The following is a 21412-nucleotide window of genomic DNA, read 5'->3' on the forward strand; positions in this document are numbered from 1 at the left end:
CAGGTTAAAAAGGAATGGTGAGAGAACAGTCCCCTGTGGTGCTCCAATGTTACTGATCGCCTGGTTTGATGTGCAGTTCTTCAGCTTCTCAAACTGTGGTCTGTTTGTCAGGTAGTCTTTAATCCAGGCGATAGTTGAGGCCCCCACCTGTGTCTTCTGGACTTTCTGGCAAAGTACATCAGGCTGAATTGTGTTAAATGCACTGGAGAAATCAAAGAACATGACCCTCACAGTGCTGCCTGCTTTGTCCAGATGACAGTGGGTTGGTTGAAACAGCTGGATGATGGCATCTTCAACTCCAACTCCATGGCGATAAGCAAACTGCAGCGGGCCCTGATATGTTCTAGTTTGCTTATTCAGTTGGACCAACAGGAGTCTCTCCAGGACCTTCATGATGTGGGATGTCAGGGCAACCGGTCTGTAGTCGTCATTGACTGATGGGCGAGTTTTCTTTGGAACTGGAACAAGGCAGTATGTCTTCCACAGGACTGGAACCTTCTCCTGGGCCAGGCTGAGGTTGAAGAGGTGCTGCAGAATCCCACAGAGCTGCTCTGCACAGGCCTTCAGTACTCCGGGGCTGACACCATCTGTACCTGCAGCCTTGTTCCTGTTCAGTCTCTCCAGCTGCCTCTTCACCTGACTTCTAGAGACAGATAGGTGGGAAGGAGAGGTAAATGGGGCATCAGCATCTCCTGACTTGGTTGGACAGATTTATAGAACCAGAAGAGTCCATGACTGTGTTAGAGGACAAAAGAGCTGGCGTGTGACAGGAAAATGTTGATCAGAGGAGGATGGGATGTCTGATTGGCTGGGGACAGGCGAGGAGGATGCTGGGTTTGTTCCTGAACCGAACCTATTGAAGAATGTGTTCAATTCATTGGCTATGTCCAGGCTGCCATCTGTGCAATCCTTACTTTGCTTGAAGCCTGTGATCTTCTTCATCCCTGACCAGACATCTCTGATATTGTTCCTCTGTAGTTTGTTCTCCAGCTTCTTCTTGTATGCCTCCTTGCTGTCTCTGATCTTGATCTTCAGTTGCTTCTGTATACTCCTCAATAATTCCCCGTCTCCCTCCTTGAAGGCTCTTTTTTTCTCATTTAGCAGATTCTTCAGTTCACTGGTGATCTAGGGTTTGTTATTAGCAAAGCATCTCACTGTTCTGGTGGGTATGATGTTGTCCACACAGAAGTTTATATAGTCAGTGACACATCCAGTCATGGCATTGATGTCCTCTTTATATCCTTGGCAGAGAGTCATCCAATCTGTGGTCTCAAAACAACCCTGCAGGGCTTCTTCAACGTCCTGTGACCATTGTCTCACAGTTCTTCTTGTCACAGGTTGCCTCTGAACAAATAGTTTGTATTCTGAGCAGAGAACAAGATTGTGGTCTAATTGTCCCAGAGGAGGTCTTGTTTTGGATATGTATGCATTCTTTACATTTGCATAACACAAATCCAATGTCTTGTTTTCTCTGGTGGAGCAGCTGACAAACTGTTGAAATGTTGGAAGTATAGCAGACAGCGAGGCATGATTAAAATCACCAGATATAGCCACAAATGCATTGGGGTGCTGGGTTTGTAGCTTAGCGACAACAGAACTGAAGGCATCACATGCATTTTCAGCAATGGCTGAAGGTAAAATATATGGTGGAAGGTGGAAACAATGTGCACAACCTGTTCTCTTGCTTTGGAACACTATTTTCATAGAAATCTGAGAGTGTGTGGGAGCAATCTGGCGCTCTCTGACTGTATGGAGGGAGCAACGTGGCACAGACAAGACAGAGTGAGTGGTTCTCGGCTTAATAGCTGCCACAGAGCCTGCTGGAGAAAGCTGGGAGCTTCATTAAGCCTTTAAACCCTGCAGAGTTCTTTTAAGTCATCATGCCACTGGCCACCGCCTCCTCAGATGCTCCCTGAGGTAAGACGGAAAATATATTCTTCTAAACTGAGATCTTTTTAAGCCTATTTGACCTACTATATTTTGAAAATGATAACATTTACTTCAACTGCTTCATTTTGTCTCACACTTTAGTAGTGGTCCGTATTAGAGGTCAGTCGATATTGGTTTTTCAATTGCCGATGCCAACACCAATATACAGGTGCTGGCCAGTAAATTAGAATATCATCAAACGGTTGAAAATATTTCAGTAATTCCATTCAAAACGTGAAACATGTACATTATATTCATGCAATGCACACAGACCAATGTATTTCCAATGTTCATTACATTTAAATTTGATATTCATAAGTGACAACTAATGAAAACTCCAAATTTGGTATCTCAAAAAATTAGAATATTCTGAAAAGGCTGAATATAGAAGACACCTGCTGCCACTCTAATCAGCTGATTTACTCAAAACACCTGCAAAGGCCTTTAAAAGGTCCCTCAGTCTTGTTTTGAAGGCACCACAATCATGGGGAAGACTTCTGACTTAACAGCTGTCCAAAAGACAATCATTGACACCTTGCACAAGGAGGGCAAGACACAAAAGGTGATTGCTAAAGAAGCTGGCTGTTCGCAGAGCTCTGTGTCCAAGCACATTAACAGACAGGCGAAGGGACGGAAAAAATGTGGTAGAAAAAAGTGTACAAGCTCTAGGGATAACCGCACCCTGCAGAGAATTGTGACGACAAACCCATTCAAAAATGTGGGGGAGATCCACAAAGAGTGGACTGCAGCTGGAGTCAGCGCTTCAAGAACCACCACGAGGAGACTCATGAAAGACATGGGATTCAGGTGTCGCATTCCATGTGTCAAGCCACTCTTGAACAAGAAACAGCGCAAGAAGCGTCTCGCCTGGGCCAAGGACAAAAAGGACTGGACTGATGCTGAGTGGTCCAAAGTTATGTTTTCTGATGAAAGCAAGTTCTGCATTTCCTTTGGAAATCAAGGACCCAGAGTCTGGAGGAAGAGCGGAGAAGCACAGAATCCACGTTGCATGAGGTCCAGTGTAAAGTTTCCACCGTCAGTGATGGTGTGGGGTGCCATGTCATCTGCCGGTGTTGGCCCACTCTGTTTCCTGAGGTCCAGGGTCAATGCAGCCGTCTACCAGGAAGTTTTAGAGCACTTCATGCTTCCTGCTGCTGACCAACTTTATGGGGATGCAGACTTCACCTTTCAACAGGACTTGGCACCTGCACACAGTGCCAAAACCACCAGCACCTGGTTCAAGGACCATGGTATCCCTGTCCTTGATTGGCCAGCAAACTCGCCTGACCTTAACCCCATAGAAAATCTATGGGGTATTGTGAAGCGGAGGATGCAATACGCTAGACCCAACAATGCAGAGGAGCTGAAGACGACTATCAGAGCAGCCTGGGCTCTCATAACACCTGAGCAGTGCCACAGACTGATCGAGTCCATGCCACGCCGCATTACTGCAGTTATTGAGGCAAAAGGAGCCCCGACTAAGTATTGAGTGCTATACATGCACATTCTTTTCATGTTCATTCTTTTCAGTTGGCCAACATTAGAGAAACAAACATTTTTTCATTGGCCTTTAGAATATTCTAATTTTCTGAGATACCAGATTTGATGTTTTCATTGGTTGTCACCTATAAATATCAAATTTAAATGTAATAAACATCGGAAATACATTGGTCTGTGTGCATTGCATGAATATAATGTACAAGTTTCACGTTTTGAATGGAATTACTGAAATATTTTCAACCTTTTGATGATATTCTAATTTACTGGCCAGCACCTGTATATGAGACATGATCAGCTGATGGCCGATATGTAACGCCGATTGTTATGGGCCAATTTTCATGGCCAAATTCCAGACATTTTCTACCTTATTTTCATGCTAAACTGTCACTAATTACATCAATTGATGCACAACATTTCTGAAGCTGAATCAGTTTTTGAACTCTGAATTAAGCCAACTATTCAATCTTAACTTAGTGCACTGCTCAGTGTTTAGGTCAGACACCTGAAGAAAGTTCATTTAGAGTCTTTATTATGCAGATGTTATGACTGAAAGTAAAAAATGCATTTAAATTAAATTCTGCAGCAACACAGGAACAACTCGAGAGTGTACCTGACTTTAAATCAGCTTTACTAAGGACAAATATCGGTCAACACTATACACACACACACATATACATATATACATTTATATATGTATATATATATATATATATACATATATATGTGTACATATGTATATATATGTACATATATATATATATATATATATATATATATATATATATATATGTATATACATATATACAAATATATATATATATATATATATATATATTTGTATATACATATATATACATATATATATATCTATATATATACTTACAAAAATATATACATGTACATATACACACATATATATATATATACACACACACATATGTATTATTTATATACATATATTATACATATACATATATATACACACACATATATATACATATATACATATATATATATATATACACATATACATATATATATATATATATATATATATATATATATATATATGTGCTAATTGATTGACAATATAGGGAAGTGAGAATAAGTTAAGTGATAAGGACACATGAGGACAACGTTTCCCCCTTGAAACAATTCTTTACATATTATTCTTTCCAAAGTTGTTGCAGTCTCCTAAGATGCTCTGAAGGTAACCTGGGGGCACTGGAGCTGTGGCGTGAGCTCAAAGCAATAAACTAGAGCTATTGTGTAGCTTTTCAAATAGCACTCAATAACTGGGCCAGTCCGCAGGAGCATTTGTTTTGAAAGCAGCTGCAAAGACAATTTAAAAGATGCACCATGAAATGCTATTTTGAGAAACCAATCATTCTCGACACTAAATGACAACGACTGTTATTTTTACAATGAATGTGTTTGTTTGTCTGTAGGTAGGAGTTGCATTCATATGTTTTTGTAAAACCAGAGCAGATCCATTATGTGCATTATCACGTTGCTGGGAACAAAACGCCTTTTTCTCTGGAAGTTCATTTCAGTGGTAGACAATGATGTCAAAAAGGGAATTAGCTGGAAATGAGGTGCAGTATTCAAACGACTGCAATCAGCTTTGATCCACATAAAAAAAATATATGGCAGTTTCTGGAAGCGAACATGAAATCTGAAAAATAATTGCTTTTAAAACTTGGGTCAGTCAATCTTATCACCATCTATAACCATTTTATCTATAAATAATGCATTATTGCACAGATGCAAATTATGTATATTTAATTGATTTAAAGGTGTGGAACACTCATTTAATCAATGCATTTGCAGTGGTCTCTAGTAGGGATGAATGCCGTGCAAGTCGTACTCAGGGTGACAAATCACCAGAGCACCATTTCCAGGAACTAGAAGTCACCCATATCACAGCTGAGCTTCAGATGGCAGGATTTGGAGTCTCATTTCCTGATATTTGGACATCTATCCTCAGATTGGATAACATCAGTGCGACTCTACCACTGACTTCCAATGTTAATATTTTATCTCCACCAATAACACAAGCCTGGAGGGGCTTTGCCTGTGTGGCGGAGTTGCAAATGCTAACAGTTAGCTTCTGCTAGTCAAGATTATCTTTGCTGTTTCCTGGACACTAAACCAGCAACAGCCTTCCCCATTGCGATTTAAAATGGGTGAGTCCATGAATGTTCAGTGTAGCGCTGCAGCTATCGAATATTTTAGTATTTGAGGATTCTATCGAATCCTCCATCGATTAATGCTGTCATTACTTGGTGAACTGGGGGTCTCCTTTCACCAGAACAGAGGTTTATTTTCTACAAAGATGACCATAAAAGTGACTCAGAGCACAATCAGAAAAAACTCCTAAGTCCTGGTTGTAGCATTTCAGCCTTTCTGCAACACAAAGTGTTCTTTTTGCACTTTTTAAAGTTAATTTGTACTTGTTTCTTTTTCTTTTCTACTTTGATAAAGCTGGCCAGTTATTACAGAGACTCCTGTGTGGACAGTCCTGAAAGGATCCCTCATCAGCCTATCAAAGAGGACAGCAGCTCTTTGATCTGGGTGGCCTTTTGTGTGTGTGTGTGTGTGTGTGTGTGTGTGTGTGTGTGTGTGTGTGTGTGTGTGTGTGTGTGTGTGTGTGTGTGTGTGTGTGTGGTGTGTGTGTGTGTGTGTGTGTGTGTGTGTGTGTGTGTGTGTGTGTGTGTGTGTGTGTGCGCATGTGCGTGTGCTCTCAAAGCATGACCTGACCCCTTCAAAGTCAAACTGGTCTTTGTAAACTCCCAATGATCTGGCATGATGCACTATGGTGACTTCTCAACATAACAGCCTCTTCAGATCATTGTTCTGCTTGTCTAATCATGCTGGGCACCTTCTCTTGTCCTGGATATTAACTACAAAATGCATCGCTCTGCCTTGCTGATTACACCTAACATGCAAGTCCAAAACAAAATGCAAACTAAACAGTGAAGCTTGGTTTGGACTCTGGACTTCCTGTATGAAAGAAGTCCTCAGCGTGCACAGGCATGCAGACAAAAAGGCCTTTAGAGTGATTGAGGTCTACAGCTGTGGCAGCTGTGCCTCAGGGTCAGCCAGAAAGTCAGCTGAGCCTTGTGCTATCTCCCATATCTGTGCAGAACAACTATCCAAAGTCAGCTCCACATGTGTCAGCACACTATCCTCTCATACAGCCCACCCCCATGAGCTGCCTTCCTCAACTTCCTGCTCAGCAGACGTGCCTAACATTCTAGAAGAGCCAGCGTACATTCCTCACATGCCTGAATGCATGAGGAAATGACAGAGGAGCACACAGACATGTCACAAGGCCATTAGTGCTGCTTTCATGCTGTAGGGCAAGCTTGTGCGTGTGTGTGGAATAGTGTTCTGTTCTGTCATACATGTGGCTAAAATTTAGGCCTCATGAGGAGACTGCAGCCTGGGTGTTGAGTGGTGTTCTTGGCTATGGGAAAGCTGGAGCACAGCTCAGGTGACCGGAGCTAAGCTGTCTCACATGGGATTTTGAGGCGTAGCCATCAGAAAGGCATCATGGCCTCTTTTATATTATTTTTTCTTAAACGACTTTAGCTGTTGCTTCTGCAACTTCTAAGCTGGTTGCACAGACTAAAGTGAAGTTCATTTAATTGTTCCCTCTGCACACAAGCTTCACTGAGACAGTTTGCAACAAGTCTGAATTAAATAATTTTCACAAAAATTCAACTAGCAGTGGGCAATATAACCTTGAGAGTATATCACAAGATCTCAAGGATATTTGCAATAATGAGAATGATAATGATAATAAAAACAGAACAGTTATCCCTGATTGCAGTTTGGAGGTAGAGATTTATCAATGTAAACAAATAAAGGGCAGTTTCCTTTAAATAAACATTTCCATGAGGTTCTGTGCCAGTGTTACAAAGCATCAGCCTTATGCTGCAATAACAAAGGCATCATTAAGGTAAATCAAAGCACCAAAGTACTCCAAGTTCTGTTTTCTCTTAAAAACCTTTGTTTATTTTATTCATGCAACTACCTGAAATTCTCAAAAGCCCACACAAAAAGTCACAAAATGCAATTAACATAAATTTTAAGTGCAAATAGAAAAAAAATTATACTACTGCAACTAGGGGTGCAGTAGATACCTAAATTGTTGCAAGCAAGCAATGTTTTTGTGTTGGAGTAAGACCTTACCAAAGGATGCCCATTAGGGTCAAAAAGGCCCAGGAAATGCAAACTAATGACAAGCACGTCAGACTCCCTTTCATCACTGGCAACAAGTGAAGAGGTAAATGTGTAAAACAAGTTTATTAATGATGAAAGTTTTGTAACCATTTGCAACAAATCAGTTAATGTGTTTTGTCCTCAAGGGCTCCCGTACAAGGAAACATGGCATTTAATATGGCATCGCCCAGAGACTTAGGCTCGCTCCCATGTATTTTAGACCCGGTTTTTATGGTTATATGTTACTAAGCTGCCAAATTTTTCAACAACTGGGCGTCATTTCATTGATTTTCAACAACATTTTGATGGATATTTCCAGAGATTAACAATAAAAACTACACATTGTCACTTTAGATCCCAATAACCAGCTGCTTGTTTTTTTTTTCTAAAGTCTGGTTGTAATCTGTTGCTTAATTTTGCATCAAATGCTAAAAATCAGTTTTTTTCTATTACATTTTACAAAACAGTGCAGTGTTGGAGGTTTTGGGTGTTGAATGGTTTATGAAGGCCACTCCTGCTTGTGTCTGCAGTCTTGTTGTGGGAACATACACATGTTGCATTGTAATAAGACTTTTTATCACTCATAATGTTATTCTTGTATCATCTTGGACAGTGTGATAAGCCAGAGCCCCAACCCAAAGCACAACAGTCCTTGAAGAATAAAACATGAATCTGTTTGCGGCTTTCTGTTCAACAAATCATCTGGAATTAAACATAATATTTTCAGACTTTGCAAAACTTTACACCCAACAGCTGCTAATCTTACAGGTCTCTGATTGTTTCGCTGCCTCCTAATTTCACTTCCCACAACCGCAGTGATGGAGGCAGTGGCATTTGTGAAGGAAAGGGGCTTCCTGCGCTTTGGAGAAGCACGTTAACCCAGCTTGGCAGGCAGTTATTGTGACAGTAGCTGCGCTGGATGCCAACAGGACAGGCACTGTGTAGCATCTCAATGATCAAAATTCACTCAGTCCAAAGAGGGGGTTTATAGTCCCCCCAGCCACACTGCTCCCTTCCCTGTTCTCCATCCAACCACAAAAGCATTCAGCCTTTTCATTAGAATGATAATGGGCCAAAAGCCGGAAAGTGCCCCATGTCTGTGCACCATAAGTTCTGGTGAATGCCTTGTGGCAATGCCATGAGTGTCCATGGGAGCAAAGTGTGCTGCTACAGGCCAACAGACTGTTAAAGCCGGAAGAAACAAAACATACATTAATTAAAGGATGTCCCTGATGTAAGGTATAACTAAACAGGTAGTTTAAGGTCTCTGGACCACAAGTGCACTTGCGCCACCACAGTTAACTTGGACATGGAGAAAGTAGATTCAGTCAAGCCATCCTTTAATAATAATCCTCTAAATTATAGTTCCAGTAAAGCAATGAGCAGCAATCATTCTTTTTGTTAAAGTATTAAAATACCTTTCATTTTTTACACACCTGCATAAACACACCTGTCTCGCTCTGAAACAGGTGAAAAACCTGTAATAAACTCAACATTATAGAGCTGGACTCCAAACTAGATCATGAGCCCAGAAGAATCCAGCCTCAGCACACTCTGAAGTGAGTATGAATCACAAATTATCTGAATGTGTCATTTTTACCTGCATAGAATCGTAACAGGGAGCCAATTTCCGTGTCGAGCCCTTCTTCTTGGACTCTCCAAGGGTCCTTAAATCCAAGCTTAAAGAGAAAGTCATTCTGGATCTGCAGAGGCCTCTCATCTGGGTTAAGCCGCCTCACAACTTCACCATGCAGCTGAACATACAGCATCAGGCTGGAAACACAAGAATCTCCATTTTGGTTTTCTGTCAGCCCCGGCTTCACATCACCTCGGTCTGGATTTAGAATGTCATGTGTGATATCACTAAAACAGGCTCTTGACAATGAGCCGGCGCTACTGCTGGATGGCAAACTGCCTGGGCTGTGTGTGTTCAGCCTGCTACCTGGCTCCAAGTTTCTTGTCACGTCATTCAAAAGTCCCATGTCGCACTGCTTGTAGCTGGCAGTGACAGCAGAAATGCCATTGGTGTGGTGTTGGGGGACGGCCTCCATGGCTGCATTAGACACAGGACAGTCGAGCTCCAGTTCATCTGAGGAGCTTCCATAAATGTCATGGCTCTCCGTGGCATCATCAAAAGAGGGACTGAGGATGGATGCTTCTGTTCCAAGAATCATGTCATCGCTCAGGGAGTCTCTGTGCCCACTGAGCAGGGCCCCAGAGCTCAGCTCATCAAATGCACTGCTTTCTACATCTGAGGCAGAGTTCAAGCCATAGCTGTCCGCGCCGTTCCTGTGCTCAGAGTCATCATCATCATCATCATCATCATCATCATCATCATCAATAGGGGTATCCATGATGGAGTTCAGGTCTGACAGAGAAGAGGTTATGTTGTCTTGTGATTCTGACTCCGGGGAGAAAAGTTTTCCATTAGGGTCCTGTTGCTTTTGCCTGTCATCCGCATCCTCCATGAGCAGCAGCCTCAACCTGTCAGTGGGATGGCCTCTTCGCTCTCTGGATTCCAGTGAAGTCAGGTGGTTTAAACTCGAGACTTCTTTCACTTGGCATGGATTATCATTGTATTCATACTTCACGTTGCAGTTGCCATTTTGGTCAGTCTTTGAGCCCTCTTTACAGAAAATGCGCATGACAGAGCAGGACTTGCTGCTGAGTTTACTCAGCCTGAGCGCCACCTCGCCGGCTGTGGTGTCCGTAGTGCAGAGAACCGGCCTGGGATACGAGGGCATGAGTCTGTCATGGACATGTACGCAGCCCCGGTGGAGGTCGGTTCTCACCCACTGGTGATCCGACGGCTGCAGCTGCATGTTCTGTCGGCGCTTCAGCAGAGTCTTCCTGTCCAGACTCCGCGTATGCAGAGACGCAACGGACAGGGCCGAGCTCATCTTTGCGCCGCACGCGGCAGTGACAGCTGAGGTGGCGGTGGCTGCAGCTGTGGCGGAGAGGTTCCTCCTCAAGCGCCGCCGTCTCAACAGAGAGCTGCTGGAGTTTCCGGACGAGCCACGGCCATTAGACGCCACGGTTCGGTTTGACGCACCGGATCCAGGCATGGAGGCGGAATGAGAGAGGCAGTTCTCGTTCTTCGTCTCTACACGGGAGGGTGCCAACCGTCCACCGCCATCATCCGCTGGAGTCCCCCGGGCGACAGACAGTCCACTGGGCTTCTTCTTTAACTTGGTCGCGCTTCCATCCAACGCTCCATCCTCAGCGGCAGCCGGCGCACTTTCCATCTCCGCCAATAAGAAGTCCCCCGACTCTTAAGAAATATCAGTGCGCACTTGGTTATGCCTTGAATCTCTACATTTAAAAACCGTAATACGTGCCCGCCGTAATAAATGTCCGCCAGCTGGGCGGCGTTGTTTAGTTATCCCTCCAGTTGCCATTCACTTCTTGCTGTCGAAGTCTCCTCCGCTGCTCCAACAAAAATTTAATAAATAAATTTAAAAAAAGAAAGAGAGAAAACATTTTACTGATTAAATCGCTGGGAAGAGGCTGGCCGCTCAGGGGGCAGATCAGGGCGGAGACGTGACAGAGCCGCGCGTCCCAAAAATACTGTACTAGATAGAATATGAAATGAACGTCGGCCGACCTCCTACGCAAATCCTGAACGATATATATTCATGAGGAGGGTTCAGAGTAGCCAACAACAACGCAAGGGATTGTGGGAAGTGTATTGTCATCACGTGAGCGTTCAGAAGATCGAGCTGCTGGAAGAACGAAACCAGAAGACTACATTTCCCACAATGCATTGGGTCAGTGTCCGTCAATAGGGAGGCGAACTGACAAGAGGCGTAAACATAGCTCCTATAAAATGTTTGGCATTAACTTAACGCGCAGTTTGAGCGCCTCGTGTGCGTCAGCAATCTCCGCTCCTTACTTCTGCGTAAATAAAATTAAAACGTCATCATGCATTAAGAGTTTTATAAAGTCAGTTAAACGCATCATCTGTTGAATATATGAAAAAAATAAACTTTTTTTTGCATTTTAAGTCTTTCCCTCACAGTAAACATCAAATGCGCCCGATGCTTGGCTCCAAACATTCCATTAAAATTTCAAGTCAAGTTTAAATTAAACTTGTCACGTGGTTTTATTACACAAAGCGAGTGGTGAAATAACTTCGGCACCATCTCATCAGGACGCCATTTCACAAGGCCACGCTCGGCTTGGAGTTCACTTATCTGGTTGTCTTTTTCGCCATCTAGTGGATACAATTAAAATAATTCCACCGTTTAGAAAAGTACGGAGCCCGACAGGGTTCACTTGAGGGAATTATATTTGAGGTCATTTATAAACGGATTTATTCAGTTGCCACGGTATCCTCGACAAAAGCTGTGTGTCGAGAGCGCGCAATGATGGATTGCGCCTCGATTCTATCCAAATAAACGTGGGATTCATGGATTTTAATTTTGTGGGACAAAAGTGAAGAAGAAGAAGAAAATATCATTTCTATAGCGCCTCTCAAGATAAAAATCACGAGGCGCTTCACAAAAACAAAAAAAAAAGTAAAAATATAAAAAGCATTTAGAAAATGTTTAAAATATATTTCAAATGAGCAAAAATAGGCAATTGGATTTAAAAGAAAAAATGTTAAGAAAGAGAGAGAGTGAATAGGAAAGAGGGAAATCAGTGGATCCTGAGGAAGGTGGAATAGGTGGGGAGAGCAGAATAAAGAGAGAGTGGTGAAGAAGATCATACAAAAGCCAGCTTGAACAAGTGAGTCTTCAGCTGCTTTTTAAAGGAGACCACTGAGTCCACTGATCTCAGGTTCAGGGGGAGAGTTCCAGAGTCTGGGGGCCACAGCAGCAAATGATCTGTCACCTTTGACCTTTAGCCTGGTGCTGCACAACCAGTAGGCTTTGATCACTGGACCTCAGGGACCTGCTGGGGGTGTAGGGACTAAGAAGATCACCAATGTAAGATGGTGCTTGTCCATGTAAGGCCCTATAGACCAGAACCAGGATCTTGAAATGAACCCTGAAGTTGACTGGCAGCCAGTGAAGCTGGAGGAGAAGCGGGGTGATGTGGGTGTATTTGGAGGACTTGGTCAGAAGTGAAGTGAAGCAAGTGAAACATCTGTCTGTAGCGGAAAGTGTTGCGTTTTTTTGTTCTCATTTGTGATAATTAATGAGATGATTTCAACAAGCCGAGAACGCTTCCAATTATAAGATAATAATTAAAATGCCTGAAAAAAGGGAATCACAAAATTATTCATAATGCTGGAAGATCTAGATTTACAGTGATTTTCATGACTTTTTAAAACGTCTTGTTCTGTATAAACAAAATTATTTATAGCTACTAATTATTGGGAAAAGTTTTATTGAAATAGAAATTTTACTTATTTAGTTAGTTATATTTTTGGAGGATAAAGTTTTTTGGATGAAATAGCTCGTTTACATCACAAAAATTGGAATACAGCAAGTAGGTGAAAAAAGACAAAAAAAAGAGAAATAATTAATAATAATAAATAATAATAATACCTTACAACATGCAAAACAAACAAAGCTAATGTAACTTAGTCAAACTCATAAAGTAATAACGTTTTTGGTAGATAAAATCTGCATAATCAAAGATAGGGGAAAAAAGTTGTTTAGCAATATGATTTATCACTTTAAAATTAAAGCAATTAATTGATTGATAAAATGTTTGTAGTTGATATTTCATCTTATTAGTTATCGACTGGATATGAGTTTTAAAAAGATCAGAAATGCCATTTATGGTCCCATATGGGAACATTCAGAAGCACTATAGTAGCAAATTAAAGGTAAAACGTACACATGTCCACACGAAGATATAAAAACAAAGAACATTTTGCTTAAACTACATTAAAATGATTTGTGCAGAAAAACAATAACCCTTTAATTATTTAGTTATTTATTCATTCATTCATTTCAAACTGATCCAGACCACAAAATAAATCATTTAAAGAGTAACTAGACCCCCAAAAGGGGTTAGTTATTATTATTATTATTATTATTATTAGTATTATTATTATTATTATTATTTGCTTTTTAACTGTATAACTGGGTCTTTACAAAAGCAATATTTCTGTTTCTGTGCATTTTTTTCACATGTTTGTGTACACTTGATTAAATCTAGATCTACACATGTCTTAGTGCTGCCCCCTGTGGCAGAACAACGGCTACTGCATTTTAAACTTGTGATTGACTGGGACTGGTACAATTTCACATCATCGGTACAGTCTCCTCCCACTCCCCCTCTCTCCCAGGATGGAAATTCCCCACACTTGGCCATGGCACTCTCTGCCTCCTGGCAATGCCCACTTTCATAGCATTTTTCAAATCTTGACTAGGGGTGGAGTTACATTTTCTGATGTTGGGCAGTCCCTCTGTAATCTCTGACCAACACTAACAACAGAGAAACTGGTGTGTTTGCCTGAGGCTTCCCTAAGTAATGTCAGTCATCATAGGATTTTGTGTTAGGTGTGATCATTAATATAATTATACATTAAAGAACATTTAGGGTCATGATCAGCTCTGGACAGATCTGTAACAATTGTTTGTCAGGATCAACAAATTATTTTCTGGTTCACACAAAAAGAGATTTTAACCAGTCAGAACCATGGTCAAAACCTGCTGCTAAATTAATCAGAGAACAGTTTTGGGACAGGTTTCCCCAGACTTGTCTTATCAGAAAATGAGGTTATTAAGGGTTCACGCTGAAATACTGTGCCATCTCTGCTGATGATGAGCAGTTTTCTTTGTCATCTACATGGATGCTGATGATTACATCATTGGGTTCACTGAGTACCAGCGCCTTCCTTCCTGTTTTAGTGGGTCCACATCCTCAGGGCCCCGTTATCATTCTTCAGCCCAGCGAGCACACATTTATCACGTTTTACCTTTCTCTGAAGCTTTTTAAAACAACTCAACAGCTCACCAGAGAGTGGTGTCCTCACACCATCATCAGTTTCAGGAACCTTGCATTTGAAATGACAATAAAACCTCCCCAAACCATGAAATGCACTGAAGTTCACCAGTGGTTTCCCCATCTAAATCAGAATATTGTAGGTGTTATTGGTTCAACACCTTAAATGTTCACTACATCACAGGAGTAATGATGTGTGGGATTAAAAAGGAGAAAAGAGAAAAAAATATGTCCAAGAGGCAGTTTGACAAAGATTTTAAATTCTGACAGAATTTAAAATGGTTTCAAGGATTAAGCAAATGCATCACAATCTGTGGTCTGATTCAAATGTTTGCCCAAAAAGCTAACATTATCAGCTCATTTAACCCCTTAAAATTCCAGGTCACATGAATGTAATGTGTTTCTTGCCATGGACAGGAATATTGGAATGCTATATGCCTTTTCCCAACTTTGAGGCAGTTTGAGAAGTTGTCACTTGTCTGGAAATTGCCTCTACAAACATGGCAAATAAATCAACAAACCCAGCCCAAATATTTCTGAGGATATCTGCAGTAACTTGAGTTCAGTTGGCACTAATAAAATGCAAATGTCCTAATAAATAATAAAGAAATGTAGCATCCAACAAATAATGCATACTTATTAAATGCATTCAGAAATAAACTTTAATTTGTATGTGTTCCTTACATGAAATTCTGCATTACAGAAATGTTTAAAAAAGGACCACTTTCACTTGTTCTGCCAATTAGATCAATGAAATTGGTTATTGCTGAATTCATGTTCACCGATTCCAGCAAAATGCAAAACCTTAAACTCAGTTCACTGGCTCAAGATTTCATTTACACACTTAAAACTGTATAAATCCATAATAATGCTCTATTGTTCTGAACCCGTGGTTAAAAAGATGCATTAAGCTTATTGATATTAACACAAAACACTGCATATGTCTCTGTAGGATTAGATGGTCCAATGAAATCTTTTTAAGGAGTTCCAATTCTGACGAAAAACAGCCCAGAACACCAATAACATCCATTTTGGCACATACTAACCATGCATTGCAAACTTTATTTAATACCCAGATTTCATTAGGTCATTTATCACTGAAAAGAGAAACTCTGCATTATAATCGGTTGCCAAAAATTCCACCTTCTGAAAACTGTTTCATTCACTTATGATATAATAAAAAACAAAGATAAAAAAAACATTCTGTGCACATAAAGCTTAAAATGTGAGCATTTGTGTGAGATCAACTGTCGGACAGTTCCAACTCAAAAACCTGACAATAATTCACACATTTGTGAGAAAAAAAGAAGTCTCAACTGTGCAAAGCAGTTAAAATGGTCACAAAAGGTAAGTCAGAGAAGGAGACCATCATTTAAATAAAGAACCCCCCCTATTCAATGACAGTTTTAGAGGATCTCGTATGAATGTGTTGGTAAAGCTTAAGAGGTGGGTTTGTTGGTGGTTCTGTCAAGAGAAACACTGGATGTGCCCTCAAGGGTAAAGCCTTTCCATAAACAAGAAAATAAACAGAAAAATGAAATACAAGCTCTGTCTAGATGCACAAATAAATACTAATAAAAGAGCGGAGGGGGATCCATCTGCTGTTCAATCATCTTTCTACAAACAGAGGGTATCGCTTTACAAAAAGCTTGAGTAACAGGAGTATAAAAGTAAAGTGAAAATTACAGCGCACATTTCAAGAACGGTACAGCTGTTATGTACGCACGTGCGCGCACACGCACACATGCAATTATACAAAAAAAAACAAATAAATCGAAACGTTGACAAACAAAACATTAACAAAAAAGGTTATAAACTGATAAATGTTGCACACTCGGAAACCAGAATATATCTGAGAGCTGCTTTTCTTTACACACTGAATGCTTAAGGCATGAAGAACATTTTAACTGTGGATTTGTTTTTTATTTTTAATTTTGTTTCTTGAATGTACCTTTTCTTCTTTTGTATAAACAAAATGTACATTTGAAGAGCGGGTGGAATTGATCCAGGCTCTCAAATTCACAGTTAGCAATTTTGTCTGATTTGCACATATGAAGAGAGGGGGCAGGGCTACAAATAAAACACACAAAGCGCACTCCAGGGGGTGCTATAGTCTAAGAAAAGCTGTAAAAGAAAACCATTGCACGTGATTCCAGTGATGGAGGCCTCATTCTCTTGTCTCTTTTTAAAGTCCCAGCAGGTGCTGTGAAGGTGGAGCTTCTGGCTCAGAACAATCAAGTCTCCACCACCATTTGGTGCTGTCCACAGGAGCTAGGAGTTCATTGTGTCTGCGTAAATAAAGCGGAAGGGATAAAAATACGTCCACTGAGACAAATTTGATGTTACTGATGAACCAAAGTTAATTTGTCATAGGTCTCAATCAAAATGACTCTTGTGCTGCCCAGTCCACACAGAGCTGAGAACCAGTCTGGGAGCTCAGCAGAGAGGTTTAATGGCAGCCGAGTGAATTCCTTACAGGGGCCAGGTGCATTACCTAGAGTCATTTTGTGCTACTACAGGAGACTGAGCAGTGGGTGGCTGCACTGTGTGGTGTAGTACTGACTCAGATGTGTAAGTCCTGAAAAGGCATTTCAGAAGACATGGCCTTTTTTGTTGTTGTTTTGTTTTCGTAGAGACGGGCACCGTTTTAAACGTCCAGCACTTAAGGTTCTCAGTGGAGCGGACCTCTGGGTCCGGTACCGCTCGAGACAGTTGTGGTCTATTATGGTCTGTGAAACCTAAAAATAGAAACAAAAACATAAAGAAACCAAGATTTGCATCACATGAATAGCAACGACGGTAGATGAGAGGGTGTTTACTCATGCACGGTCACACCCAAACTAATTCTTCTGCTCATTACCTGGTTAAATGACGACTCGACTCGTGCACTTCCATCTCATTGCTCTTGAAATCATTGAGCTCTTTCCTGATGGCCGCCTGCAGAGGGAAGAAAAGAAGGAAAAGAAGATTGAGATAAGCCACATTGGCTCAATGCACAAACAGTAGCCTCTAAGCCATGACTGTACTTTGTTTTTTGTACACTTAATGCATCATTTACATTTATCTCAAGGCCATAAACAATTCTGCTGAATTCTCTTTTCACATCTGAAGTACCTCAAATTTCCCCTCTTGAGGCAGCTAAGAGCCTTAATATGATAATCAGCCGTCTATAGACTAATTTTGCTGAAAGTTTGGGTTTATCCAATCAGTAACTCGGCTGCTCCTCTCAATGTGGAGGAGCAGCTGATCTACTCCCAGCCCCTCCTAGATGACTGAGCTTCTCACCCCATCTCTAAAGCCCGATTTATGCTTCTCCGTCTGCGTCAGTGCGGAGACACGCAACGCCATTATCCGTCCTTGCGTAGGGCTCCGGCAGGTACGCAAGTACGTACGGAGTCGAGCCCACTTTTTTAAACATCCGTCGAACGAGACGGATTACGCAAGCTTGTGATTGGTCTGGACGCCGCTGTTGTTTACAGCGCCGCCATTGCAAAGAGAGCCGAGGATAACTAGTGGCAGACACGGAGAAGCTTGAAGAATACCTCGCGAAAAAACTCTAAAAATATGAATGTTTAATTCTCCCGTGACTGGAGGAGTGAAAAGATACGCAGCAAGCGTTTTATTTGTGGACGGAAATGACAGGAAACGTGGGTTTAGAGGTGGGGAGCGCATGAAGCGGTGGGAGAATGAGAGACAAATATGTCCGTGTTAAAAGTCTCTTATAAACACAAAAAACACAATACAAACACACTATCTTGGACCGACACATGACAGGATACCACAGAACAGCGCTACGCCCTCTGTGGTCCTGCCGGGCAATTGCTTTGCAACACTCTCCAGGAGACGGAGAAGTAAAAGAGCAAAAAGCTTCCGTCAATCCGTGCGTGTCTGTCCCTTGCGGAGCTCACGGAGAAGCATAAACCAGGCTTAAGGAGGAGCTATGACATGCATTAATCTCTGGATCTCCATCTTCCGCGGGTCTTTGGGGGAAGGTCTGTGGCCCCTCACAATCACTATTAGACTCTCCTAAAGGGAAACCTAACAAGCACGTGTACACACACAGGTGCTCACATGGTGCTCTCACAAGAATGGACTCAGGCATTTTGACACATAACCTAGGGCTGTGGTTGGCACTAAATGCACTATGAATTATTACTGTGTGCTTTTCAGCAAAAATTGTTACTGTTATACATCCTCATGTTGTTTGTGCAGTGATATTTTGGTTCTGTTGTATTTTTGTGTCACCCTCCCCCCAATCGAAAGCATTTCTAATGACACTTTGATATCAAGTGGGACATTATAGCTGAGCCTTTAATGCTTCACCTGTGAGAGGTAAACTGTAAGGCTGGTCTTCGGCACTCAGACATCAATTTTGATTGCTTTACAGCAGGACAAGACACGGAAAACAAGAGAGAACTAATTTCATTCAATTTTTTGGTTCTTTTGGACCAACACAGAATGAATGTAACAAAGAAACTCATTTCAGCTGCTTGTTTCCATGCTCCCATTCTTTCCACTACCCAAAGCTTGTGACTATAGAAGAGGGTTGGAACATCTTGAATGGTTAGGGCTAGGGTTAATCCAGAGCTTCACCATGACAGACCAACAGACTACAAGAGATGTTTTTTTTATTTATTATTTTGACGTTTAAATTTTGACCTGCCATCCTTTGCAGAAGTGTCACCAGATATCAGGAAAGAAGCCCACTGCCTGAGCCAGGATGAGGAGGGACTACGGATTCCCTTATACCTAGTATTCCCTTCTCCTGAGACCATGTGGCAATGGTGGGCATAGACAACCTGGCAAACCTGAGACCTGAGGACATTTCTGTATGTCAAAATAAATAGTTCAAACTCAAAATTCAGGATAAAGACAGCACAGACTTGAGTTATTTAGCATTTAATTTGTAGGACGTTAATCCAAAAGCTATGAAAAATCTTTTATCTACTGCTTGCTTTAGTGCTGTTATGATTTTGACTTAATGAGATTCAGATCATGTTCATGTCTGACTCAAAAATGAATGTCAGGTCACTGAACACATTAGAATTTCATAGATACTTCACTAAAGCCAATGTCTTTCTTGTTCTTTCCAAATTATTTGCACCCTGTTGCAAAGGAATTAGCTTTAGGAGACATTTTGAGAGCAAAACTGAAGGGGAACTGAAACCTGCAGTGCTTTGATTATTTCAGTAGGGGACACTGTAGTTAAACGTGCATGTCTCTCATCATTTCCTACATGTTTATATATAATTCCCTCTTTTTGGAAACATTTTTGTGCTCAAACCAAACTAGTTTCCTAGGAAACGCATAAGCATCCTCATACATGTGTGGAACAAGACCCTGAGGACCATTGCCTCTCAGTGGGATCTCAGTGGGATGCTCTAGAGAAGTAGAAGAATTCAGAATATAAAATAAGAGTACAAAAGGACAGTACATCCTATCTAAAGTATTGTGCATGACTGCAACCCAGCAAGGTGATGTTACTGCTTTCAGCAATTAGAAGTGACTCAAGGGGACGTCTCCAGCTTCAGGAAGGAAGTACTGATGACAGCAGAACAAACAAAAATCTGTGCTGGGTGACAAAATAAGAAGAAATAATGCGTCAGCAGGGCAGTGATGTGGCTGGAGGTCCTGAAGCACGTCTTATCCAATTACTCTCTTATATAAGAGCGGTTGTTACGTAATCCAAATGCTGATTCCTAATGATCTTCATAAGCATCGTTCAGGTGTGACCCAGGGCACTCTGGGTCATGAGTCAGAAGATCTGATCAGCGATCATCTGGATCTCAGTAAAAGTCAGGACAGAGACGAGCAGCAGCACTGCTTCTACAGAGACAACGTCCTGTGTTTTTGTTTGTATCACATAAAAGCCTGATAAGGGAAAGGGAGTCCAACTGTGGTGAAATATATAGAAAAGGAATAAATCTAGAAAAACATTAAAAGATTACATCAGTTTAATTAAATTAGTCAAATCAATACTGGCCTTATCGGCTGCTGTGAGTCGAGTCCAGGGTTTATCTGCCCGCCTGTCATAGTCCTGGGCATCTGACACCTCCACGTAGTCGCTGAATCTGATGAGAATTTTGGCCTGTCTCAGCTCCTCTACAGTGGGCCTCTGGCTTAGCTGGAACATAAAGGAAAACATATAATGAAGTCAAACGGAAAAAGCAGTTTATTCCCATCCTTGAATACTTTTCATATAATCAAATATGGACACGCACATCCAGTCCTTCTTGTGCAAAGACAGCTGCTTAAGCAACCCACACTTTTCAGTTGCTCTTTACTGCACCAGGTTCTTAATAAACACAATTAACCATTAGCTAAAGAGCAAAACTTCAGAACCTCCACCTGAATTCGAAATGTCACATTGTACAGCCAGAAGCCCTGATTACACACGTGAAAATCACTCTTGATCCTAATGAGAAGGCAGAACAACACTAGAGGACACATGTTTAATCAACTAACAACATTCCCTAATTAAAAAATTGGATAATTTTAATCTTCTGTAGACAATGCTTCATCATTTTATAGAACAATCACGATTTTCTAGTAATGGCACAATTTTATGTGACCGAACATGAAGTAGTATTAAATTTACTGTTGACACAACTACACTGACATTCAAAAGTTTGGGCACTTGTCTGTTTAGTATTCTCCCTTGCAAAACCTATCTAGATTTACTGTTTTAATAATAATTTACGTAAAATTTAAATTCCAACTTTCGATCTTTTAAGTAATGGAAACTTGAACAAAGCAGACTCATGAAATTGTGCAGTTTTCATAGTTTGCTATTAGTCTGTATGCTTGTGATTCCTAGAATTTTAAAGGAGCCTTATCATGAAAAATCCAGTTTTTG

The 21412-nt window shown here is 41.2% G+C and overlaps 2 protein-coding genes across 4 annotated transcripts in view; both read right to left on the reverse strand.

Annotated features, from left to right (window-relative positions):
* phlpp1 (PH domain and leucine rich repeat protein phosphatase 1) overlaps positions 1-11112 on the reverse strand; it is a 67192-nt gene extending 56080 nt beyond the window's left edge. Inside the window, exon 1 of the mRNA XM_015956803.3 lies at positions 9257-11112. Within this exon, the coding sequence (XP_015812289.3) occupies positions 9257-10901 (1645 nt within the window). The 5' untranslated portion in view covers positions 10902-11112. The remainder of the gene's footprint in view (positions 1-9256) is intronic.
* A 4088-nt stretch (positions 11113-15200) lies between these two features.
* LOC107383912 (phosphatase and actin regulator 1) overlaps positions 15201-21412 on the reverse strand; it is a 64855-nt gene continuing 58643 nt past the window's right edge. For all 3 annotated transcript variants that reach the window (XM_070541673.1, XM_015956806.3, XM_054740819.2), the window contains exons 10-12: positions 20540-20680; positions 17417-17493; positions 15201-17294 (exon numbers count right to left, since the gene is read on the reverse strand). In XM_070541673.1, coding sequence (XP_070397774.1) covers positions 17279-17294; positions 17417-17493; positions 20540-20680 — 234 coding nt within the window. In that variant the 3' untranslated portion in view covers positions 15201-17278. The remainder of the gene's footprint in view (positions 17295-17416; positions 17494-20539; positions 20681-21412) is intronic.

This window comes from Nothobranchius furzeri, chromosome 11, assembly GCF_043380555.1.
Source record: "Nothobranchius furzeri strain GRZ-AD chromosome 11, NfurGRZ-RIMD1, whole genome shotgun sequence".
Classification (NCBI taxonomy): domain Eukaryota; kingdom Metazoa; phylum Chordata; class Actinopteri; order Cyprinodontiformes; family Nothobranchiidae; genus Nothobranchius; species Nothobranchius furzeri.